Source organism: Dromiciops gliroides, chromosome 4 (assembly GCF_019393635.1).
Source record: "Dromiciops gliroides isolate mDroGli1 chromosome 4, mDroGli1.pri, whole genome shotgun sequence".
Classification (NCBI taxonomy): Eukaryota; Metazoa; Chordata; class Mammalia; order Microbiotheria; family Microbiotheriidae; genus Dromiciops; species Dromiciops gliroides.
In genome coordinates, this window is record NC_057864.1 from 227751450 (window position 1) to 227778543 (window position 27094).

Below are 27094 nucleotides of genomic sequence, written 5' to 3' on the forward strand. Positions count from 1 at the left end.
CCTTTTTGATCTTTATAATTTGCTTATATTTACTTTTTGGTATCTCTGTTCCTTATACATTGTCGTAGTTAGTATATATTGTTTTCTTGGCTCTGCTTGCTTCTCTCTACCTTCTGATATGGATATAATGCTTCTTTATATTTATTACACAAATAATTTCTTACAGAACAGCAATATCCCACTATACATGAACCATAATTTGTTTAGCAATTCCCCAACTGATGGGCCATCTACTTTGTTTCCAATTCTTAGCTATCGCAAAAAGTGCTGCTATAAATATTTTTTTCCTTTTCTTTTTTTAGGCAATCGGGGTTAAGTGACTTGCCCAGGGTCACACAGCTAGTAAGTGTTAAGTGTCTGAGGCCAGATTTGAACTCAGGTCCTCCTAACTCCAGAGCTGGTGCTCTATCCACTGCACCATCTAGCTGCCCCTAGCTATAAATATTTTGAAGTAGATGGGGGCTTTTTATTCCTTGAGGAATAGGCCCAGTAATGGAGTCTCTGGTTTAAAGGGTAGGGAATTGTGAATACTTTTTAGTTTATTCATTCAGCACTGAATATGATGCTTTGTACACAGTATATACTTAATGAATGCTTCACTGATTCACTAATTCATTGATAGCTTTGGGAGTAATTTTATCCAGCAGCATTTGGTAAAATATGAATAGAAACAGAGAAGGCAAATGGCGATGCTAATTCAAAATTAGGCATTGGCACAGCACGACTGTTTACAGAATAAGGAGATACAGGATTCAAGAGTAGCTAATAGTGTACAGTTTGACTGGTCAACCAACAGGTCAAGACTGTTGAGAAATGAGGAAAAGAAGTAAAGCCAGAGCAAGGGTGATGGCTTGGAAAGACAGGGATGGGTAGAGAAATAGAAGGTCAAGGTAAAGACAAAGAATAGTTTTAGGAAGAATAACAAAGGAGACTGTATAAATTTATAAGCTCTTGCAAAAATAAAAATCAAGACAGCTATAATTAAAAGAAACTCTATGAATGGAGGGGGTGAGGTTGGTAGAACAATGCTTACACCACTACAGGATTGTTGTTGCTGTTGTTCAGTCCTTTTCCAGTTGTGTTCCTTTCTTCATGACCCTATTTGGGTTTGTCTTCGAAAAGATATTGGAATGGTTTGCCATTTCCTTTTCCAGCACATTTTGCAGATGAGGAGCTGAGGCAAACAGGGTTAAGTGACTTGCCCAAGTTCCCATAGCTAATAAGTATCTAAGGTCAGATTTGAACTCAGAAAGATGAGTCTTCCTGACTCCAGGCTCAACACTTTATCCACTGGCCCACCTGGCTGTCCATGATTACAGAATTAGAATTTGAAGAGCCCTTAGTAATCATCTAGTTCAACCTCCTAAACTTACAGATGAAGAAACTGTGGCCTAACAAGATTAAATGACTTGAGCAAGGCTTTAAAAACTGACATCCTCCAATAAAGCAGCAGTAGAGGGGTGTGGATTTTGAGTCAAATGATAGGGATTTAAGTCCTAGTTCTACTTGTCTGGATCTCATCTTGGATGTCATTTAACATTTCTGGGCCTTGATTTCACTCTAAGTAAAAAAAAAGTTGGAGTAGAGGACAACCACTAATGTATGATTTTATCAACAATCTACTTTAAAATAAATCCAAGTTGTAATGGTCTAAAAATTGTTCAAAATCACTAGTAATCAAAGAAATATACATTTAAAAATTTTCAAGCAGGATCTCAGACCATCAAATTGGTTAAACTAGGAAAATTAGATGTTATCAAAGTTGTGAAAAATAAGGCACATTAACAAAAAAGTGGTACAGTTAGAAAAAAAATTGTTAATAAAAAGAAGTTATTACAGGTTTATGCCCTTTGATCCAGAGACAATATACACAATTTGTGTCTAATACATAAAATATACATAGCATTTATATAAAAAAGGAGGTTATTTTCAGCAAGAAGAAAGTTTTATATACAAATAAATTCATAGTATTACTAATGTTAATAATTAGTACCAAGATGTTTTCAACAACTAGGTAATTACGGAATAAATTATGGAATATTAAAGTCTAAATATTATTATATCACACAAAACAATACTAAAAATTCAGAGCCAGATAGGAAGAACTTGATGAAGTGATGCAGATTGAAGAATACATAACCAGAAGAAAAATATGCACAATGTATACAAGAGTATAAATAAAGCTCACACTAGAAGGTAAACAAAACTCAGATACATAAGATCATAGATTTAGCCTTTGAAGGGATCCTGAGAAATCTTGAAGGGTTAGGTGCTTGGGTTCAAATAAGTCAGAGTCAGGATTCAATCCCAAATCTTTCTATTCCAAATTCAACACCCTTTCTACTACTATGGAGTTATACATTACCAGAGAGAATGTCTGGAATTTAACTGAATGGGTTCTGTGGGAGAGTAAAATGTTTGCCTCAAAATAGCATATAAGCCCCTGAGGCAGAGATTTCTAGTTTTTTTGCCTTTCTTTGTACCCCCAGCACTTTAAGACAGATTGACTAAATGTCTCCTTGTACCTATATAATTAATAAAGTATAACAAAGATATTTTCCATTTAACAAAAAGAAAAATGTCTAACAACAATACACTGTAATGATTATGCATCACCACAACTGTCACTCTTAATAAAGGCAATTTACCCAATTAAAACAATTTCTAATTTTTTTACAATATTGATATTCATAAAACAATCTTGAAAAGAAGTATACAACTAAAATTCATAGAACTATTTAAGTTAAATACATTTTACAATTAAAATATGTTATGATTAAATCCTATAATGTCCAATATTCTAATTCTCTCAATAATAAAAGAGAGCCTAAAAACAAAATGTGACTTTAGGCAGTTGCCATGCAAATAAATAATTATTCTCAACCTAACACAAAAAGTAATATATTATTTGCACATTTTGTATCACTGAAAAATTCATTATGCTTGGGACAACTCTGTAAGAATTTCCAAAATATGAGTTTAAAGTTAAATGTACAGTTATAGTTCAAGTAATTAGAAGCATATAAACTATATATGTCTATGTACCTATATATGTATATACGAATAAAAATCATACACATTGCTATAGCAAGCTACATATAATAAATAGTACATGAACAGTTTACTGAACAAGCCAAAATAAACACCTTCCATTAAAATTGCTTAAATTTAACAGTACTGACAAACTGAATATGGCATATAATTTTATTTGCTTATTTATAATTTGGGTGAAGATTTTCACCATGAAATAGAGAAGTCAATATTCAACAAAAGTCCTATTTTAGGTAATTTCCCCTCTTCTAAAATTATGAATATGCATACCCTATTCAGTTGAGGCAACAACCTTAAAAAAAAAAAAGAATCCTAACATAGATTTTATGCCAAAAGAAATTTCTTCCTATAAATTTTTTTTATTTTAAATGAGAAAAATTTCTAATGATTTACTCCACCCCAACATATTTACTCAATTCCAAAATGCTCAAGACAATCTCTTCAGTTGTTCCTCAATATGAGATGTATTTCTTCTCTTTATCTTCAAGACATCTGATCATCTTTAAAGTTCTGGGAGGATGGGAAAAATCCAACATTAAAAATAATGTATTTCATACTCTTAAAAGGTATCAAAGAACAAAGAGGGAACAACCCATAAGCAGAAATAGCTAACTCTTAGCACAATGCCTTGCTGAGTAGGTACTTTGGAAATGCTTATTGACTAGCCTAATTAAAATTCTCACTTCAGTGAAAGTTATATGAAACATATATGTATGTGTTTCACACACACCATACACTCTATAGTTTAGAAATTATCATTAACTGATACTGACTGCTTCTTTTTATTCAAAATACTATCAGATTCCATTTACTGTGGACAATGTCAGGTTACAGTAACCTAATCAATCTATTATATGACTTTGGTCAAAAGTTTATAAACTTGCTACTCAAAGTCATTTCATTTCTAAGGAAAATTGAAATTTTATTTAAGGGAAAAATTACTATATTACAGATGGTACCAAAAAATTATAAGTTATCACCACCCAGAGTATGCTGAAAGTATATGAAAACATCACCCCTGAAAATTTTCTTACTATCACCAATAAACTTGAACTTTAAATTTAATGACATGACCATATTTTTCTCAGTTTCTTCACATTTGGCCCCCAAAATTTTATTTTAGTATAAAAATTCTTCCAAAGTTTAATTCTGTGCCTTTATATAACATTCTACAATAATTCATAGCAACAAAACTTTCATAAAAAGTAAAATTAGTGTTATTATTCATCTATAACCAGTGAATTGACAAAGCACCAAGTCACCAATTCTTATTCATTGATTTGCAACAACCTTAGAATGTTTCCAATTACTTCAAAGGTGTGTCCAAAATCCAGAAAATTCTTAAATCAAAATTAACCTTTATATTTATATAAATTTAAATATAAATGTATTTGCAGCATTTTTATGCAGAGGAATTTTACTCAACAAAACTAAGAGTATGTCACAACTTCAAAACAGAAATCATTATATTAAATTCTGACTAGGCACAGAATTAGTTATAATATTTGTTCCTATTCTAAACGCTCTTCCACCCAGAACATACTTACTTGTCTTAAGAACTGCTTTCCAAGATAAGTGGTAGCCATACTGGTTAAATTACTTTGGTTTCCTACTTTGCATCTAATGTAGCCATATAGGTTGGCACCTTGTAGTACCACACCCATGGTGACCACTGCCTGGAAAAGGGAGAAAAAACAAACAACAAAAACTTACCTTTATGTCAGATACCCAAGAGATAAATGTGAAAGGAATGAGTTTATCATGTGAAAAATTAAGTTAACAGATTTACATGTCCTGATGTTACCCTCTATGCAAACAACTTTTCAAGTATTTCCAAAGATAATTATACTTCACAAGCAAATGAACAAATTAAGATGAGGATTGCACAGATGAGCCACTGTTTTATTTTGAGTGGTTTATAATAACTAGATTCATTAAAAATGGATTTAATTTCTACTTTCCCTGTGACTTCCCTGACCAAAAACACCATTCCCTTGAAAACTCCCATAGTAGTATCTTTCTCTATTAGAATGTAAAGCTCCTAGAAGGAAAGGGCTCTCTTACTTTTTCTTAGTATCCCCAGTGCTTACCACAGAAGTTGGCACATGGTAAGCACTTAATAAATGCTTATGCATTAATGTTTTTGTATCACCAGTAGCTAGCATCATGTCTTGCCTAAAGTAACAATTTAATAAATGACATATTGGAGGGGATGTGAAAAAACAGCAACACTAATGCATTGTTGGTAAAGTTTTGAATCGATCCAACTATTTTGAAGAGCAATTTAGAACTGTCCTAAGGGCAATAAAATTGTGTATACTCTTTGACCCAGTCACTACTAGGTCTGTATCCCAAAGTGGCAAACTTTACCCAAGAAACTCAATTGTTGAAATCCATAAAAGACCAAGCAGAAATCCAATGACTCTATGAAACAGCAAAAAATATGAGAATAAAATCAAAAGACTGATAAAATAGAAGAGAACCAGGATTTTCTGGATGCCAAATTTCAAGAAAGCATAAATGAGGGCAAAATAAAGATAGAAAAAAATGCATGAGGGCAGTTAGGTGGCTCAGTGGATAGAGCACCGGCCCTGGAGTCAGGAGTACCTGAGTTCAAATCCAGCCTCAGACACTTAACACTTACTAGCTGTGTGACCCTGGGCAAGTCACTTAACCCCAATTGCCTCACTAAAAAAAAAAAAGAAAAAGAAAAGAAAGAAAGAAAGAAAAAATGCACGGATTACCTCCTGAAAGGAAACCCAAAACAAAAAATCCCAGGAATATCATAGTCAAAATCCAGAGATCAAAGAGTTTGCAAGCACCCAGAAAGAATCCATGTGCTACAGTCACTCACACAACACCTGATACCTTCTACTAAAAAACAAGAGATTTTGGAATGTGATATTCCAAAAGGCTGACAGTCAAGAATAATCTATGGGGGCAGCTAGGTGGCACAGTGAATAAAGCACCGGCCCCAGATTCAGGAGGACCTGAGTTCAAATCCGGCCTCAGACACTTGACATTTACTAGCTGTGTGACCCTGGGCAAGTCACTTAACCCTCACTTCCCAGCAAAAAAAAAAAAAAGAAAAGAATAACCTACTCTGCAAAGCTGAATATAAACTCTACAGAGGGGAAAGGAACCTTTAATGGAATAGAGGGTTTTCAAGCATTTGTTATGAAAAGAGCAGAACTGAGCAGGAACCTTCAAATACAAAGGCAAATATTTGATTAAATGGAAAGAGTTATATATAGTGTTAATATTCTAGTAGGGAGAGAAAAAACAAGTGCTCCTTCAAAACCTTCAAGGGGTTAGAGGGAGAGGGATTGGTTAACTTCTGTCGTTCTGAAGTGGAAAAAGAGAAGAAAGGATAAAAGGAATATAATGGAGAAAGGAAGAAGAAGGGAGGGAACTTCCAATTTCCCTTAATTTGTGGACATAAAAAGAATATGTAAACAGAGGAACATAAATGAAGGAAGAGGTAGAAGGAGTGGGCATCAGATGAACCTGTCTGAAATAAACAAAGGAGTGTTGCACACATTTTAGCAGAGAAATACATTAAATTCAATAGGCAAACAAGCAGACATGGGGGAGGGAAAAGGAAAAAACCTGAGGGAGTACCTTAGATTGCCTCTTATATAACTGGAGAATGGTTGAACAAATTTTCACAGGCATAACTGAATATTATTGCACCATAAGAAATAATAAAAGAGATGATTTCAGAGAATCCTGAGTAATATGAACTGATGCAGAGTCAAGTGAGCAGACCAAGGACAAAAATGTATGCAAGGAAAACATTGTAAGAAAAAATGTTTTGAAAACTTTAAGAATTCTAATCAATGCAATGACCAAACATGCATATCTCCAGAAGACCTAAGATGTTACCTATCTCCTGACAGAGAGGTTATAGAGACATGGTGCAGGAAAAAAAAAACCATTTCTGGACATGGCTACTATATAGATTTGTTCTGCCTGACTATTATTATATATTACAAAGGTTTGCTGTTTTGTTTTGTTTGCCTCCCTCTCTTAAAGGGGGTACAAGGGTAGCAAGAATAATGGAAAAAGGTGTCACTGAAACAGTTTTTAAAATGCAATAGAAGAGAACAGAAGTTCAGAAGGAAGCACAGACAAGCAGGGCAGTTTTGAAAGCAATGTGTAAAATATATTATGTACTTACTTCTTATAAAAAAATAGTAAGTGTGGATAGGCAAGTGGTACATGCCTATAGTCCCAGCTGTTAAGGAGGCCAAGGCCGGTGGATTGCTTGAGTTCAGGAGTTTTAAACAACAGTAGGGTTAAAGCCCAGGTTGGAAAACTGGAGCAGATTATAGCTTTCATACTAATCAGTACTGGGAAAGAGTCTATGAGTGATCACTCACTACACAGCAAGCCTAGGAGTCAGAGAAATCTAGTCTAAAAAAAAAAAAGCATTTTGAAATAAAGTTCCAAGATTTCATAGAATATTCTTTTTGTGTCTAGGAAATATTCTTTTGATGTTTAAGTTCAAAAATGTCTTTAAAGCAGGAATAGGATGATATTAGTAGTATTTCCTTGGGCCCTATCATATAGAATGTACTAGCTTTTCCTAAAGCCCTGCCCATGACAATTAGGCTAGTTCTTTCCCTTAAGAAGTCTTCTTGAGACCTGATTAGCTGAGGAGACTAACTCAAGTCATTGGAATGACTTCCTTGTTGCCTGAGTGTAAAAGGTCATAAGATGCTCCAGTTCCCTCTCTGAGACTTCTGACTGCAGACCAACAGCATCACTAACACTGAGAAGCAATGCAAAACTGAATTACATGGCATTCTCACTGAATACTCTTGTTATGTTATGAATATCCCTGCTATGTCTGTATGTCTCATTTCATTAAAATATCAGCCTTAAACTCCCAGGGATCTGGCCTAAGCCAAGAAGGTCTAGCCTATAAGAGGTAGCAATTGTGACCTCAGATAACTCAAGAGTAAAACAGAGACATGGCTAAGAGAAATGTACAGAGAAACGACATTATGTTTTAAGGCACCAAAAATAATAGCAATACTTTATTTATAAACAAACATTCTGTATTTGGAGAAAAATTGGCTGAATCAAAAGGTCAGTTGAGACACTGACATAGTCTTCCAATGGGTTAATAATGTAGTGAATATTGTGATCTAATTGCCAAAATATGCAAATAACTGAAGAACCTGTGATATCATCAAGTGGAGGAACTTTCTGTGTGCAAATTTCCTCCCATAGCATACCAAGACAATGCAGAGCTGAGGTCAGTAAGAAATTCTAGACAAGATACTAAGTTTAATTCATTACAATGCAAGTAATTCATCTGTTTACTAGAACAGAATACGTCACTGGTGTACTGAATTAAAGAAGTATTGGGAAAATAGTCCTAGTAAGCTGTTTGAAACACAAAGAGGTTAAATGAGTTACCTAGGGAGGTATAATTAGTGAGGTTCTAAGGCAGAATCTGAACCCTGCTTTTCCTGAATCCAAGCCTACATATTCTAGCCCAAGATACTACCATTAATTACCAGAAGGAAGGTTAAAACGATGCTGTATACCTCCCTGTTCTAAAAACTGGATGAGACAAGCCCTTTGATTACTTATTTCCAATAAGAATAGGGCTACAAAGTGGGAAACAGGTAGCACCCATACAATGCATAGATGGCTACTTATTTAAATATAGCTAGACAGAAGGCATCTTTCTCATTATATCAGTACTTACCAACCACTTCAATTTGAAGGAGAAGAGAGCACTAAAGGCAAATATCACCCACATAATTGGACAGGAAATTAATCCTAACCAAAAAATTCGTGACTCAGCTTCTGAAGAGGTTCTTTTCTCTTGATTCAATTCCTAAGAAAGAACTTGAATTCAATAGTGTATCCTATGTTATTTATTACAAACAAGTCTAGAACTTGATAAGAAACACCTAACCTAAAAATACAATCACATGCACAAAGACAAAAACCTAGGGATCTATCACTACAGAAGGATCATTTAGTAAGGATAGCTTGAAAGGTCCCAGGTGATAGCTGTACAAAGTACAACATAATGTGATTTTGCTATTCAAACTCATATCTCTTTAGCCTCAATTCTTCTCAAACCTTTGACATATTTATCCAGAAAAAGAAGGTGCCGTGCAAAGATAACAGAGTAATGCTAAGCTGAGGTCAGTAAGAAATTACAGGCAGACTATTAAGCTCAAATCACTATAATGCAACCAATTCTGTTTACTAGAATAGGATATGCCATTTTGGGGGAATGAATTAAAGAAATAATGGGCTAAACAATGTAAGAGATTTAATAAATTCATCCCAGTAATATGACTGGCTTTACTAAGTGATTTGGGGTTATCCATTAAGTGGCTGTTATTTTTAATAATAATTTTAATAATTTAATAATAATCATAATTTCACCTGTAAAATACTCTTAAAGCTACCCATAACCAAATGACAAAAATAATAATGGAAGAAGTTTACCTTTCGAGACTCAAAAACCCAGTGACTCTTTCCATCATCATCTATATGGTTCCACCAGCGCAAGCCAACCATGAGCCTGCCTGTTATATTCTATAAAAAAAGAAAAAAAATACATATACATATATATTAAAAAACACTAACAAACCCTTCAATCCTCATTGGAAATACTCAATAGATTTTTACTTTCATCTCCTTCACATCCAGTAGTCAGGAAACGAGGAATTAGGTCTAGCCAAAAATTAATGGATCATATAGGGCAACAGCAAGAAAAAAGGAGTAACAATTTCTACAATCAACAATTCCTTTTTTGTTCTTTCTTAAACACTTTCATCCATCTTCCATTCTTTGCTTTTCTCTCTAATACCCTTGTTCTTCTGTTGACCTAACCTCTCCTCACCCCTCTGCTTCCCTCCCTTCCTTTATCTATATATCTATCTCTATTCTATGTCTTGGGGGCACCCCAACTCCCTACCAATGCTACTGAAAATCAATTTATAGAGACATTTGGGACACATATTCCTGGTATATACATATCCGACTCCATAAGACATATAGTACACATTCTAAAATAGCTTCACTAAGCCCAATTTCCATAACAACCTTTCATCTATGCCAACTCCAACATCCCCCTCCCAACACAGAGACATACACATTCAATGGCTACGTTCTTGGGGATCTAATTACCTAGTCATCCTATTCTACCTTTAGTATACTGACCTTCTGCACAAGGTGGTATTCTGGACTTGTGTGTTTCTCTACTATGCATATTCTCAAGTCAATTTGGCAAATTTCTTAAATGCCTACTATGTGCAAAACACTGTACTAGACTCTGGAAATACAAAAAAAATTAAAAATAAAAAAATAAAGAGCCCCAGCCTTTAAGGAGCTTAGAGTTATTTTCCAGCCAGGGGGAAGGGAACGAAAGGAACTACAACAAAAACACAGGTTAAATGTGATACAAGTGGGGGCAGCTAGGTGGCGAAGTGGATAAAGCACTGGCCCTGGATTCAGGAGGACCTGAGTTCAAAAATGGCCTCAGACACTTGACATTTACTAGCTGTGTGACCCTGGGCAAGTCACTTAACCCTCATTGTCCCACAAAAAAACAAAAACAAAAATAAATGTGATACAAGTTAAGTAAAAGGAGCAAAGAGATGAGATTGTCTAGAAATATTTTGAGGAAGAAAACACTAACTAAAAAGGGGAATAATGGGAGTCTTTGTGAAGGGTTGTTTCAAAGATAAAATGAGAATATTTGTAAAGAACTCTGCAAATCTTAAAAGCATTATATGAATTATATAAAGGTAGCGATGATGATGATGATGATGATGATGATGATGATGATGGAGGTGCCACATGAGGTACCTCGAATACAAAGAAATTCAAAAAAGCACAGATAAGGAGGTAGTGAATTCCAGACATGAGGAAAAGCTCATACAAATACAGAAGCAGAAGAAATAATAATAGCTAGAATTTATATGGGGCTTTAAGGTTTACAAAGCTTTTTACACATTTTATCTCAAGTTAAACAGGTATAGTTCAGGTAATACCTGGAATTCAGATCTGGCAAGATCACAAACTGCAAAGAAAGTAATATGAAATCAGGCAGGAAGGGTACATAGGAGCTATACTGCAGAGGACCCCAAAGGCCAGGCTAAAGCGTTTGTATTTTACCCCGGAACAATAGGAAGTAACTAAAAGTTTTTGAGCAAAGGAATGATATCGTCAGTCTTGTACCCTAGAGTATTATTCTGGAAGATTGACTGAAAAAAGGTACAGATGAAGTTAACAAATTTAACTTCAACAAGTTAACAAATGAGGAGGCTACTACAATAAATCAGTGAGTAGTAAAGAGACTCAAATCAAAAGGGTGGCAGTATAGAGAAGACTTGACAAATGATTAGTAATAACATTAAGGGAGAGAGCAGAGAAAAGATGACTCTGAGGTTTCAAACCTGAGTGACAAAAATAGACAATCTGGGAAAGGGATAAGGATTCAGGATGGAAGACAGTGAACCTAGGCATAGACATACTGAGTTTAAGGTGCTGGTCTGACATTTAGATAAAAATATCCATCATGAAGCTAAAAATGTGGAACTAACTAGAGGAAAGAGAATAGGTAGGGAGGGGCGTGTGTGTGTGTGTGTGTGTAAAAATTTGGTATTCATCTACATAATTGCTCCTACAAGTCCATCTAAGATCACCAATGAATAGCATATGTTGATAAGAGAAGATGGTCCAGGGCAGATCTCTGGCAGCCAAAACAATTAAGAAGGCCTAGAGTATATAGTATCATAGATTTAGAGCTAGAAGGTACCTCAAAGGTCATCTAGTCCAATTCTCATTTTTACAGATAACAAAACTGAGGTCCAACAAGGGTTAATGACTTGCATTAATGGATAATGATCTATTAAATAAGACAGGGAAGGGCAGACAGGAGAATCAAGAGAAAAAATAAAGTCACAAAAGTCAAGGAAGGAAGTAATATTTAGGAGGGGGAGGGACCAATGTCGTTGTTCACTCATTTTAGTTGTCTGACTCTTCATGACCCTACTTGGGGCTTTCTTGGCAATATCAGATACTGGAGTGGTTTGCCATCTCCTCCAGCTCATTTTACAGATGAGGAAACTGAGGCAAACAGGGTTAAGTGACTTGCCCAGGTTCAGAGAACTACAGTCTCAGGCTACATTTGAATTCATGAAGATGTCTTCTTGATTCCAGGCTCAACACTCCATCCACTATGCTACCTAGCTGCCCTAAGAAGGAATGTCAAGCTATATTATAGAGCCAGAAACCAGAATGCAAGGGACTTAGAAATGAGTGGATAGTGAGGCAACTTTTGGAGTGAAAGGGAAAAGAGCTATAGCTTCAGGGCATGTCAGGGTCAAATAAATGATCTTTTTATGGAAGAGAGAGACTTAAGCAAGTTTGTAGACATCAATCAGGGAAGGAGATAAGAGACTGGAAATAAGAAAGGGAAGTGAGCTGACAACAGAAGAGCTATGGATAGTGAAATATATGCTATATTTGGAATCAGAAGATCTCAGATCAAAGTTGTGAGAGAAAGAGCAAAAGGTGAGAAAGAGAAGGAAACTAGGTAATCTGAAGGTGTTGGAACTAGTAAAGGCTATAAAGGTTGAATTTGGGAAAGAGAAATTTGTAGAAACTGAGAAATAGTTGAAGTAGAATAATCTTCAAGTCCAGATATTCTTCCTGATCTTATGTTCTGGTTGCATTTATACTCCTCCCATACTTTTCTCCAGTCTCAAAGACATCCCTGCCTCCATCTATTCAAATTCTATTCTTCCTTTATATCCCCATTCAAATACCACAACCTCCTTAAATTTTCCACAATTGCTCCCACCTACCTGGGTCCTCTGACGTCCAATGGAGGCAGTGAAAAAAGAACTGGTTTGGGTGCCAAAGATTTGGGTTCAAATTTCACCTTTAATTTTTACTTCCTGTGCCTTTGTGACCTTGGCCAAGTCATTTGACATTTCTAAACCTCAGTTTTCTCACCTATAAAATGAAGGGATTGAACTAGATAGCTCCTGACATCCTTTCCAGAGTAAGGAATTATGAACTTAGTGTCATTATCACTCATTTGACATTGATATCCCACCTTGTACTGTTACCTTTGTAAGCATGCATGTCTTCTACCCCCCAGTAGACTGTAAGGTATGGGCCACCTTACATTCCTAAGCTTCTTATAGCATCTAGCAGAGTGTCTTACATAACAGGTGCTTTAAAAAGATCTGTTGACTGATATTAGGGCTTCTGGTCTCTATATGTGTTTCCTAAATCAATAATAGCACTAAAAGCTACTGAAATAATCAGATTGATTCTGGGTCTTTTTAAACTGATCCTATTTACAGTTAATTGACTTTGTCTTTTAATTACATCATGATTCTTTGTTTCTGAACTTAGTTCAGGAATTCAGCTGTCCTGTAATGAGTTAAGTTTAGAAATCCAGTTCTCCTGTTAATCACTGTTCAATTCTTGTATCAAGGAAATCTATTACCCTTGAAAGAGGCAGGTATACACAAGGAAGTCTGGTCTTGTGTCTTTATACTACCAAGCTATCCTTCAAAGATATCTGCTTTGTTATTCCAAGAAGTCTTAATGTGGGAGGTGGGTTTAATTGATCAGATTGATCGTGGTGAGGTATCTCAAAGAATTACATGACTCGGTGACTCAGTTTCCCAAGTTTTATTGCAATACTATGAGTGACCACAAGGAGTGCACTATGGAGGTGTCTCTCGAATAGGGAAAGAGTTATATTTATAGTATGGATAAATTGGTTATCAGTTTCATTATAATCATTTCCACCTTAGAGAGGTACAGGGGAGAGCTTATCCTAATTTGGAGTTCCTGGGAGCTTAAGCCAACCCCCAAGGCAGGTACCTTTTTCCCTGGAGGTGTGTTTTTGGGGTTTACCCATCATAAAGTGAACTAGGGACACATCTGGCCTTTTCTGCTCATGCTACCTCAACTTGCCAAGGTCAGAGTGCCCCTGTGTTTTTCATTCTTAGGCCTAATTTCTGGGTATTAACATTTATCAATTAGGATTTCTATAACCTGTCTCTTTGTTTTTGTTGTAGTTAAGGTCTCTATGACCTGCCTCTTTATGTTTTTGTTATGAGTGGTTATTAATGGGGGTAATTAATAGGAGCCAGACCTCCAAGTTAACAAGAACCTAGGCCCTGACTTTGATGAGGGCCCAAGTCTTAAGTTATCCATTAATCCCTTTCAGAACTCAGATCTAAATTAGAGCTCAGGTCTTAGGTTTGTCTGTTAACCCCTTAATACAGTTGCATTCAAACAATGAACATTTTTTAGTCACAAGAGGGAAAACGGGGTTGTTGCTAGCCCTCGCTCCCTATTTCCATCCAATCATATTTTCTTCCATCTATGATGCTTGGCCTTCCTATTTTCTGTATTCCCAAAAATTATAAAAGAAAGCTGTCCCCCTCATTCAGTGTCTTAGTGTCACTGAGGAAGCTGAGATGCAATTTATTAGTAAATTCATATTTTTACTAATAAATTGATCATGCTTGGAACTTTGTGTCTCACAACTATGGGGCAAACTTTAACTTAGTGGTGCTAAATATGGTTGTTGGTTTTTTCTGTGTGTCTGAAACAACTAGAATTACCTAGAGGTAGGAAATGAGATCTGTATCTCCAAGAAAAATCACTATTTTATTTTTTAAGGCTAGGAAGTTACTTATGGTACAGCCAAATATGAAGGGCAGTGTTCACCCAACTAATTCAGCCATAAAACACTTAGGGGCTCAAAATATATTGATGAGATTCATAAATTCTAATCTGGAAGACCTAGAAGGGTTGGAGAAAACTTTGGAACAAAAAAGAGGAAATTGGGTTTTTTTACATAAAAAGAATTAACAATATTTTAGAAGGAAAAACTCATTCTGGAATATCATGTTTCCATGGGAAAGTTTGAAAATCCCAGTAGTAGGCGTAATGTTACTTATGCCTGCTTTTTGGTATAATATAACATGGAGGAAATAACTCTGACAATTGCCCCCAGCCAAAAATATCCACAAAAGTCTTATACTGTATTCATTTTGGCAACATATATACTAAAACTGGCAAGTCTCATGTCCCTTGATATTTTAAAACAATCCAGCTTTAACAAGATGAAATCAGTTATGAAATTCATACCTCCTCAACACTCCCAGCCCCTGAGGATACTCCTCCCTCTGACTGGAAAGGGTAGAGGGTAGACAATGGAGAGCTCCTCTCAGATCTTCCAACACTTCAGAGAATTCACCTTATAATTTTCCACTGAGCTACCTTCCCAACACTCATGATCAGCAGAAACTGATCAGTCTGCAAGATAAAATCAACTCTGAAACTCTCACTTCCTCAGATCATTTCCCACAGTGGTTACAGGATTGCAGCATGCGAAGTAACTGTCTTCTCCTCCTTCCCCAACCTGTTCAATCTGTCCCTTTGAGACTGTAAGCTCCTTGAGGGCAGGGTCTGTTTTATGCCTTTCTTTTTTATCAGTAGTGCTTAGCATGGTATATGACAGGTGCTTATTTATTGATTAAATGCTGACTATTTAAAAATAAAGCATACCTTCACTGTCCAAAAGTCACATGATAATAACAAGATAATTGTCACCATACAGGCAATAAAGCTGCTGCTTAGCAATTCACAAAGAAGATAGACAATTATTGCACCGATTCGAAAGAATAAATGGAAAAATGATGCCACCGGGTGTCTGTAAATAAAAGCATAACACAATAACTATAATTATATTACCTTGTAAAGTGAGATGAAAAAGAATATTCTAAAGTTTAAAATAGAATTATTTCAATCATTAAAAAGAGCAACATGATATAATTGTCTGAGCTCAAAGTAGCTAGCTCCTATTTCAACAAACAATTCAACAAACATTTTGATATAGAGTAAGGATGTGTTTTCAGCAAAATCACAACGTATAAAGAATTTTCAATGAAGAAACTACCAATGCATATGAGCAATTATTCTGTCATTTTAGATTCTTCTTTTTTATCTCATATCCACATATCACAGTTGCCAAATCATGTTATTTTTAGCTCTACAATCTCTCACATTTATCCAATTCCCTCTACTCACATCCTAGCTTTGGACTTCATCATCTCTCACTGGCAGGTATATTGCCAAGTCTTCCTCTTTTAAAAAGAAATAAATTTATTGTTTCTTTATTTCACATTCTTTAAAAACAAAATTGAATTCTGAATTCTCTCCCTCCTGCCCTTCCCCCACCTACCGAGAAGGCAAGAAATGTGATATCAATTATACACATGAAATTATGCAAAACATTTTCATATTGCCCCCCAAAAAGGCAAGAAAAACATAGACAGTAAAAAAGTTTTGTTTCAATCTGTACTCAAATTTCATCAGCTCTCTCTTTGGAAGTCAATAGTATCTTTCAACATGAGTCCTATGGAATTGCCTTGTATCACTGTATTGAACAGAGTAGCTAATTTTCACGGCTGATCATCATTACAATATTGCTATTACTGTGTACAGTGTTTACCTGGTTCCACTCACTGCACTTTGCATCAGTTTATGTGTCTTCCTAGGTTTTTCTGAAACCATCCTGCTCATTGTTTCTTATAGCACAATAATATTCCATCACAATCATATACCGCAACTTGTCCAGCCATTCCCCAATTGATAAGCATCTCCTCAATTTCCAGTTCTTTGCCAGCACAAAAAAGAGCTGCTATAAATATTTTTTCATATATAAGTTCTTTTCCTTTCATCTCTTTGGAATACAGAATTAGTAGTGGTATGCCAATAGCCTTCTAATTGTTCTCACTATATCCAGTCTCTTTCCTCTCCTCCCCATCATTGATAACAGCTGCCAAAGTGATTTTTCCTCAAGTGCAGGTCTGACCATAAACTCCAGACACTTCCCCTATTGATTATAGGACTAAATGTTACTCTACTTTTACCTCTACATTTTAATTAATATTTGTGTCTCTTGTATGTGATCAATTTTTTTTTTTTTACTGATAAGAGTGCAAGGTCAAAAAAGTTGAAGACCACTGGTCTAGGGCACTGAGAGAATGACTTGCTCACTATCACAAAGACAGTATTTATCAGAGAAGAAGAATCTAAAATGACACTGAGGATGTGAGAATCTGGGTCCCAGAGAGGATAATACGAGTCCTTTGCAATAATTGGAAAGTTTGAAAGGATGTACATGTCCTGAAGCACTAAGATCTAGTTCAGACTGGAGAAGTTTGGGAGCTTACACACCAGAGGGCTTAGGTTAAGAGTATGTTAGAGACAAGCCCAATGATTGGCTTCCATGTAAAATTTTTTGCATAAATTATTATTTGTATTCATCAAAACTACCACAAAATCCTAAGTAGGAATGGTATGTACCTAAGGCAGGAGCTGAAATATTGCCAACAAAGAATAAAGTACAGGCTAATTTGGCTAGAGCAAAACATGAGTGTGTAAGCCTGGAAAGTCTTACATATTTTGGCCAAGTCTGTCCCATCCTTAAAAACCTTCATTTGACTCTAATATGGCTTCAATTTATAATCCTTTTTCTCTCCTCCCTTCCTTAGCCAAACTTCTAGAAAAAACTAGTTACACTCATTATCTCTAATTTTTCTCTGCACTAAACTGACTGAAACTAAACTGAAACTGCTCTCCAACATCATTATGTCTTAATTTCTTAATAACCACTTAATGTCTTAAATTTTTAATTTATAATTTAAAGATCTAATGGTAATTTGTCAATCCTTGTCCTTCTAGACTTGTCTTCTGCTCTCTTCTATTCTCTCCTCCTCAAAAGCCTCTCCTCTCTGAAAGGCTTCCCCCACCCTGTGGCCTTTCCTTTGCTGGCTGGATCATAATCCTTATGATGCCCCCTTAACTACTTCTCTATACACACTTTCTCATGATCACCTTATTCACTCCCATGGGTTTAATTACCACATCTATGTAGATGATTCACAAATCTAAATATCTAGCCTCGGTCTCTTTCTCCCTAGGTTTTCATTTTTGAAATCATCAACTGCTTCTTATTAGTCATTTCAAACTCAATGTCCCAGAGATATCTCCACCTCATCATGTCCAAATCAATCATCAGTAAACATTTATCAAACACCTATTATGAGCAAAATACGGTTAGGCACTGAGAATACAAATACCAAAAATGAAACAATCCCTACTTTAAAGGAGCTGACATTCCAATGGGGAAATAAGTATATATGTAAGTATATATTGAACAATAATATTGATAATAATAACTAGTATTTATATAATTCTTTAAGGTTTACAAAGCACTTTGCAAATATTATTTTATCCTCAAAACAACTACTCATTTTACAGATGAGGAAAAGGAGGTAGATTGAAGTTGTGACTTTTCCAGGGTCAGGGAGCTATTAAATATACAAAGCCAAAATTAAACTCAGGGTTCCTAATTCCAGGTCCAGAGTTCTAGCCACTATGCCACTTACCTGCCTTTAATATTATATTGACTACAAAAGGAATGAATACAAAGGGTTTATGGAAGGAAGGTAACAGCAGCTGTAAAGGAATCAGGAAAGGCTTCATGTAGAAAGTAGTGCTTGTGCTGCATCTTAAAAGAAGAGAAGGATTCTATGAAGTAGAAGTGAGAAAGGATTGTATTTCTAAGTACAGAGAACACTACATTCAAAAGAATGGAGGCAAGAGATGGAGTTCTGGGTATGAAAAAGAGAAAAGGCCTATAAATTTAGACTGCAAAAAAAGGAAGTAGAAGCACAGAACTCATCTTTTCCCTCTTTCCCTCTTTCAAACTCTCTTACTTCTACCAAAGGCACTAGGAGTTGTCATCATCACTGTTTTCTTCTCTTTTTTCTTTTTGTAAACTAAGTTTCCCTGTATTACCCTGGAAGTTCGACAGCTATTCACAGATCTAACCCCAACAATGACTGGCACAGAAACTTTGACCTGCTCCATTTCCAACCTGGAGTATTTTCCCCTTCCTTAAACAGTCCAGTGACTCCCAAACTTAGTGTAAACACCTAATCAGCTTTAACCTTACTGAAACTCAAAACTGCTGAACTCAAGCCAGCACTACCTTTAGCCTTCCCAATAGCAGATTATAGGTGTTTGGCGCTATACCTGGCACCATTTTTTTTCCATCTCCCAGGTTTAAAACCTCAATTCCTCCCTACATTATTCAAACTCTTGCCAAATCTTGTCATCTCTTCTCTCTAGACACAAAACCTAAATTCAAGCCTTCATTACCCCTCACCTAGACAGTTGCAATGATTTTCTATTGGTCCCCCTACCTCAAATCTCATCTACTCTAGTCCATCCTCTACAAACTGGACAAAGTGATTTTCTTTTAAGTGCAGAGCTAAGCATTTTAGTCCTCTACTCAATAAATTTCAGAAGTTCCCCATACCATTAGGATAAAAAATAAACTCTTCTGCTTTTAAAACCCTTTACAACCTAGCCAATATGTACCTTTCTGGCCTATTTATAAATTTCCCACCTTTGTGCACACTATTCTCTAGCCAAACTGTATATCACCTTCCATTTCCATGCCTTTGTATTGCCTACTCCTCATACCTGGAATACCTCCGAAACTCTCTCCTTTCAAGACAAAGCTCTAGTACAACCTTTACAAGAAGTCTTTCTTTCTTTCTTTCTTTCTTTCTTTCTTTCTTTCTTTTCTTTCTTTCTTTCTTTGTTTCTTTCTTTCTGTCTTTCTTTCTTTTCTTTCTTTCTTTCTTTCTTTCTTTCTTTCTTTCTTTCTTTCTTTCTTTCTTTCTTTCTTTCTTTCTTTCTTTCTTTCTTTCTTTCTTTCTTTCTTTCTTTCTTTCTCCAACTGCTAATGTCTGCCCATCCTCCCTCCCCACTTTGCATTCAGCCTGTATATAAATTCTGTATATGTATATGTATGTGTGTATGTATATGTATACATGTAAGTATACACACACACACACGTGTGTGTGTATGTGTGTTATCTACTCAAGATATTGTAATCTCCTTCAAAATAGAGTATGGCTCATTTTTTGTGTTTGAATCCCTAGTATCTGGTACATAGTAGGCACTTAATAGTCACTTACTGATTGCTAGGAAGTGAATGCTGTGTTCCAGAATTTTGTAAACCAAATTATATTAAAATGCATTATTTTAAAAACACTATGGTGATTTGTTAAAGAGGGAAAACACTGAGCATTTAATTGGCATTCAGTAAGGAGAATTATAAAAGCATAGCATGTTAGAGCTAGAAGAGACCTTTAAAATTCAATTAGTCCAATGCATTTTACAGATGTAGAAAAAGATGGCCTCTAGGGTTTCTTCCACCTCTAAATCTATGATCCTATGATCCCAAGGGCCAGAAAAGTAAAATGATTTGCCCAAGGTCACACAGCTAACAAAGTGAAAGAGCTAAGACTGAAACCAAGGCTTACTGATTATTAGTACAGTACTTTTTACGCTACATTGAACCTTGACTGATCATTCCATGGATCAGGGACCACATCTACCAGTGGTGATCAAAATCCATTCATACTTTCTCATCCAATGCAATTTATAATTTTGTAAAATCAAAGCATCTCCTAATCTGTTTTTAAACCGAGATTTTATATATACCAGATCTGCCCAGAAAATTTTAAGTGCCATTCTCCCCAACCTCAAATTATAAAGATTTAAAACTAAACATAATACAAAGAAGCATATTGCAATCATCCTTACCTAACCTCATTACAGTACAGAACTTCTCAAGGTACCAACACCACACATATATTCATACCTGATTTTCACCTTCTTTGACTTCCTGGCTGACTCATCATCACTGGCATCAAACAGTGAAACATCTTCAGTGTCATCATTACTGTCCTAAAAGAAAAATGGTCTAATTCAAAATGCAATGCAATAATATCAGAATCAAAATTAAACCTTTTCAATTATACTAATACTGATGAAGCCAAATAAATAAATGAAGGTGACTATCAAGCCAACCACATCTAATTAATTTTGGGCGACAAATAAGAAAAGCCTTGAGGGTATAGATTTCTCAAATGGCTATAATAATCTCCATGATATATTTTGGGGCAGCTAGGTAGCACCATACATATAGTTCCAGGTCTGGAGTCAGGAAGATTCATCTTCCTGAATTCAAATCTGGCCTCAGACACTAACTGGGCAAGTCACATAACTGTTTGCCTCAGTTTCTTATCTGAAAATGAACTAGAGAAGAAAATGGCAAACCACTCCATTATCTTTGCCAAGAAAACTGCAAATGGGATTATGAAAAGTTGTACACAACTGAAAAAGGACTAAACAACAATGATATATTTTGGTCCTCTTTCTCTTAGTATCATTACCTCAGAGAGAAAGGGAAGATAATGGATTATCAGAGGATGACAGGTTTAGAGTGGGAAGGGAATTTGGAGGCTAAGCTCCTCCTTTCATAGATAAAGAAATAAGGCTGAGGCAAGTTAAGTGAGTTGCCCAGGGTCACAATGCTGGGTCTGAGGCAGGATTTGAACTCAGGTCTTTCTGACCCCAAGTCCAACACTCTACCCACTGTAATACTTAGCTATACAATAGGGTGAACCAGGGTATGTGTCCAATTGCTAGTGGTGCCAAGAGTTAAGAAGATCCTTCAGATTACCTCAGTTAACATGTCAATCAATAGTCTCCCTGCCTTCAAGAAAGAAACTAAGAAACAAGTCAAATTTAGGGCATTTTGTTCAGGGTTTTTTCCCCTAGAAAAAGAAATTTTATTCAAAGGCAATAAGGCACATTATGTTATAGGCTGCTCGGTCATTTAACATTGCAATGAACATAAGCAAAAAGAATATTATCAGGACAATTTCAGCTCATACAGAGGATGAGAAAGCAAAGAAATGGGGGGGGTGGGGGAAGACGAACAGACAACAACCACCAAAACTCAATTAGGTCCTCAAAATTAAATCAACATGTTTTAATAGTATTCACTGTAGGAATGGGCACAGGGGAAAATACTGCTCATGACTAAGAAAAAAACAAAGGGCTACAGATCACATAGAAGTACCACATCAATAGATCAGGAGTATATTCTTCAAATACAAAACCAAAAGATGCTAGAAATGGTAAGCACTAAATAACATCACACACAAAAAAGGAAGTAACCATATCTTCGAGCAATTAATAAATGTGGGAGGTATTTCCAAGTCAGCTGTCTATATTGAACTGAATTGTTTTGGGGTCCATAAGAATAATTTAAGAGTGATCAAATTTTCCTGCTTCTATTATTTTCTACATTTAAGAACAATTGCTTTCTGAATAAGTGATTTTTGTGGTAAAACCAGAAAAGAAAGAACAGATAATATACAAAGCTTATGCATCTTACTTAGATTCACTAAAGTATGTTCTTTATAGGCAATAAGGTTTCAGGGAATTGAAGATAATGGATGTTTTGGTTCCTCAGGTATGAAGCTCAAATTGGGTCTTCACCAGATATCCAGGATACACAGGAGGGCCCTTGGTCTTAGATTGGCTCATGAGGGGTGGGGAGCTGACAGATCCCCAAATAGCTGATGGTTACAATACCATCAATCTATCTTATGGGCAAAATGTCTTTATGGCAGTACCAGAGGGCTCACTAGTTCTTCCTTCATATCAAGAAAAGGTCCTTTCTGTCATTTGTGTTAACTTCGTTATCAATTATCTAGTTCCAAAAAATTCTTCAGCAGTGATTGGCTAAATGTGATGACAGCTACAGAAGTATTGGTGAAATTATAATTTTTGGAGCTAGGGAATGAAAACAAAGTAGGTGCCTATTATAGCTTAGCAAAAAATTGGCATATAAATGTAATGGAATATTATTGCATCATAAAAAATGACAAATATGAAGAATTAAGAGAAATGTGAGAAGACCTGTCAGAATGAGAAAACAAAATACACAATGGGGACAATAACATAAAAGGAAAGAAAAGAAAACACAAAGCCAGTATTCAGATTAATGTAAAGACCCATCAGTTACAGAGAATTTATGTTTAAATATATTTCCCTCTTCCAAAGAAAAAACAAACAGTAGACTACTAGTGTAGAACACTGTATAAGCTCTCAGACATGGCAGATAAGTATTTAATTGGGAAAGTAATAGTGATATTAAAAAAAAAAGCTTCAGTAAACCATCAAGAATGAATTTTTTTTTTTTTTGGCAGGGCAATGAGGGTTAAGTGACTTGCTCAAGGTCACACAGCTAGTAAGTGTGAAGTGACTGAGGCCGAATTTGAACTTAGATCCTCCTGAATCCAGGGCTGGTGCTTTATCCATTGTGCCACCTAGCTGTCCCCAAGAATGAACTTTTAAAATGTACCTACATTGATAAAAGGGTAGCTCTTCTGAATTACTGAAGTAGTTCTTTGAAATGCAAGGCCCTTGAGGGAAGTAAATTGTTTTGCTTTTTATTTCCCCTGTAACTTTAGAGCTTAGAACACTGAGTACCTGAAACACATTAAGTTCTTCAAAAATGATTGTTGATAAGAATAATACTGTATATATGTTCTTTAAAATACCTGTATTTTTAAAGTATTGCCAAATGCCAAGCAAGCCATAGGTCCACTCAAATAATGATCATAATAATTTTTAAGTACTTGGCATTTTTGTGCATTTCTATAGATTATTATCTAAACAAATTAAAAATTAAATGAGATCTGCTGTTGCTATAGGTTTTCACTTCAAAATTGCCACAGAAAAGCTATAACTAAACAATAGGACATAAACAAGTATAAGATAATCAAATCACTACATAAAAGTTGACTGCTTAGGAAAAAGTGCTATTCCTTAGGAAAATAAAATGTCAAATGTAATGTTGTAAGCTAACATTAGCATTACCTGGACGTAATCTGAGTATGAGACGGACTATCTTTTACTCTAGACCTGCATCCCATCTTCATTCTCTGTCTCTCTCACCTTCAGTGTCTCTAGCCATTCCTCCCCACTGCATGGTACAAATAAGCTTAGATCTCTCATACCCTTAAAAAAGCATTTGTTTGATTCTACCCTCAAGTTATCACCACAAATCTCCATTTACTCCTAATCGAGAGGTTCTTAACATGAGATGTGGACTTTTAAAATATTTTGTCAACCATATTTCAATAACTGGTTTCCTGGTCTCCTTTGTAATCCTAGTTTATGCATTTAAAAACATTATTCTGGGTGCTGCTAGCTGGCATAGTGGATAAAGCACCAGTTCTGCATTCAGGAGGACCTGAGTTCAAATGCAGCCTCAGACACTTGACACTTATTAGCTGTGTGACCCTGGGCGAGTCACTTAACCCTCATTGCCCTGCAAAAAAAAAATAATAAATAATAAAAACATTATTCTGAGAAGGGTCCATAGACTTCACCATTCTGTCAAAGGAATCCATGAAGGAAAAAAAGTTTAAAAACCCTGAAACTGGATCTTCTCTCACCAGAACTAGTATAACTGCCTCCCTGCCCCATTTTTTTCTTTGTCCAAACTACTCTTCACCAAGCTACCAAAATAATCTTGCTAAACTCTCAACAACGAAATCCATTTGCAACAAAGTCCAGCTAAAAGACTATATTCACCTGGAAGCCTTCCTTAACACATCAGCTAAAAAAAAATCTCTACTTCAATTTTCCTCCTGAGCACTTTATTTCGCTCTCCTTTACTAGTAGGATATTCCATCCTGTACCACGCTTATAAGTGTACATAATTTGTCATCTCTCCCACTGGATTGTAAGGACAGAGGTTTTGTCATTTCTCCATCGCTCTACCCCCCTCCCCCAGTACCCTGGTTACTTAATAAATGCTTGGTGAAATTAACTTAATTATGTAGCTTTTATAACTCAGTTGAATCTAATCTAATTCCACAGATCAGGAAACTAAAACCTCTGTTTTAAAAATATTAGAAGTAGCATAGCACTGTCCCTTTAGCAATTAAAGCACAGGTGCAGTGCCTATCCCTATTTTAGCTAATAAAAAAAGTATTTATGGTTAAAAGCACAGTTGTTGGAACTAGATTATTTTTTTCAAAAGCACACCAATGCCTTCGTCAGATGAATTAAGCATTAAATGAGCTTATGTACAGCATGGCTCAGTGCCAGAGCGTCAGATTTGAGTTCGGAAGCCCTGGGGTCAAATTCTGGTCCCGATCAAGTCACTAAAGCTGTCTAGTCCCGTTTCTTCATCCGTGAAATAAAGGCGTTGTAATAGAGTACCATTATAAAATGACCCTTCCAGTTATAATTTTATGAAAACGCTTTAAGGGTACGTAAATCTAAAAAGAAGCCATTTATTATCGAACCCCGAGAAACGATTGCCCAGAAAAGAAAAGTTGGATTTCAGGGAGCCCTTATTGAATACAAAGTAGAAATAAGTCTATTCAATTAGCGCACGCCTTCACTTCGGGTCTCCAGAACTTCCTCCGCGTCCTACCACCACAACCCCGTGGCCACCGCCAGTACACACCTGTAAACCCAGTCCTAAATCTAACCACACACTCAACTCTATAGAATAACTCATACAACTCTCACCTGACGCAACATGGCTGCTCCTGCCTAGCCAAGCCACTTCCGAGGAGAGATGACGTCACCAAAACGCCACCTCACTGACGGGCTGCGTGTGCACGCACGCTGTCATGTCAAGCCGCCGCGTTTCAGCGCGCCGTAGGAGCGTGAAAAGGAAGGAAAGAGAAGGAGGGAGCCAGACGTGAGAACTGTGCGGTGATAGAAAGCTGGCGAGACTAACAGTGAGAGGGAAAATGGAGGGGGCAGGGCAGAGCTGTGGAGGAGTGCTTGGGAGAAGCGGGACACGGAAGAGGAGCAGCACTGGGGAAGGGGCGGAGCACAGTGCTCGCCTGGGGAGCTGGCCTGGGAGGAAGTTGGGCTCTGTGGTGGAAGTGAGGTAACAGGGGAGGGCCCTTTTAGTGGGATCAGCTAGGTGGTGCAGGGGAAGCGCCAGGCCTGGAGTCAGGAAGACTCCTGTTTTTTAGTTCAAATCTGCTATCAGACACTTACTATCTGTGCGACCCTGGGCAAGTCATTTGACCCTGTGTTTGCCTCAGTTTCCTCATCTGTCGAATGAACTGGCAAACCATTCCTGTGTCTCTGCAAAGAAAACCCTGAATAGGGTCATGAAGAGTCAGACACGACTGAATGAATAACAACCACCTCCTTATTGGAGGAATTGGAGGACCTTGTGGAAAAAGCTACATGAACTGATGAAGAGTGAAGTAAGCAAAAACAAGAAAACTGTGTATCATGACTGCAATGTAAATGGAAAGAACATACACACACACACACACACACACACACACACACACACACACACACACACACACACACACACACCCCAAATCGAAAGTGAATGCAGCAAAATTATAAACAGGAATGTATGTCTTGAAAAGAAGAGTTGAGAAGACACTCCCAACCTGGCTTTCTAGGAGGAAGGAAAAGGATACAGAGGAAAACTATGATGATGTTAAAAAACAAAACACAATAAAAACTTGGAACAAAGCAACACAAGGAAAAGGAGAAACAAAATTTTGGAGTTAATTAAAAAATGCTAAATGTTAGTTGCTACTTAAAAGGGGACAAACTACTTCATAGCTATTCAGCAGGTATTTTTTGAATATACAATACCCAGGGCAGGTAGGTGGCACAGTGGATAGAGTGCCAACCCTGAAGTCAGGAAGATCCACCTTCAGATACTTAGTGACCCTGGGCAAGTCATTTAACCCAGTTTTACTCAGTTTCCTCATCAGTAAAATTAACTGAAGAAGGCAATGGCAAACCACTCTAGTATCTTTGCCAAGAAAACCCCATAAAGAAGTCACAAAGAGTCAGGCATGACTGAAAATGACCAAAACAAGTGCTATAAATGAGTCCAAAAAATGAATTTACTATTAAATTGCTAATTAATTTGTGGAATTATTAGTTGAATAAGGATGTGGGATCATAATGGGTTTTCTCTGTGTCAAGTGGAGATGGGCTTGCCCAGTTCTTTCCTGGGAAAGACCATGATGCAATCAGGGATTAATATTTCAATAACACTCTAATAAGGCACAGAAAATAC

General features: G+C 36.3%; 2 protein-coding genes across 3 annotated transcripts in view; both read right to left on the minus strand.

The window, feature by feature from the left end:
- LOC122752702 (zinc finger protein 850-like) overlaps positions 1–27094 on the minus strand; it is a 1092329-nt gene that overhangs the window by 579143 nt on the left and 486092 nt on the right.
- LOC122752713 (Golgi apparatus membrane protein TVP23 homolog B-like) lies at positions 1169–25876 on the minus strand. Of its 2 annotated transcripts, XM_043999597.1 has the most exons (7): positions 25555–25876; positions 20813–20898; positions 15634–15778; positions 9532–9621; positions 8774–8905; positions 4599–4727; positions 1169–3561 (listed from the first exon to the last, which is right to left on the minus strand). In XM_043999597.1, exons 1-7 carry the CDS (start codon positions 25564–25566, stop codon positions 3535–3537), a joined length of 621 nt encoding a protein of 206 aa, XP_043855532.1. In that variant the 5' UTR covers positions 25567–25876; the 3' UTR covers positions 1169–3534. The 2 variants fall into 2 exon arrangements, with proteins under 2 accessions (XP_043855532.1, XP_043855533.1); XM_043999598.1 differs by lacking the exon at positions 15634–15778.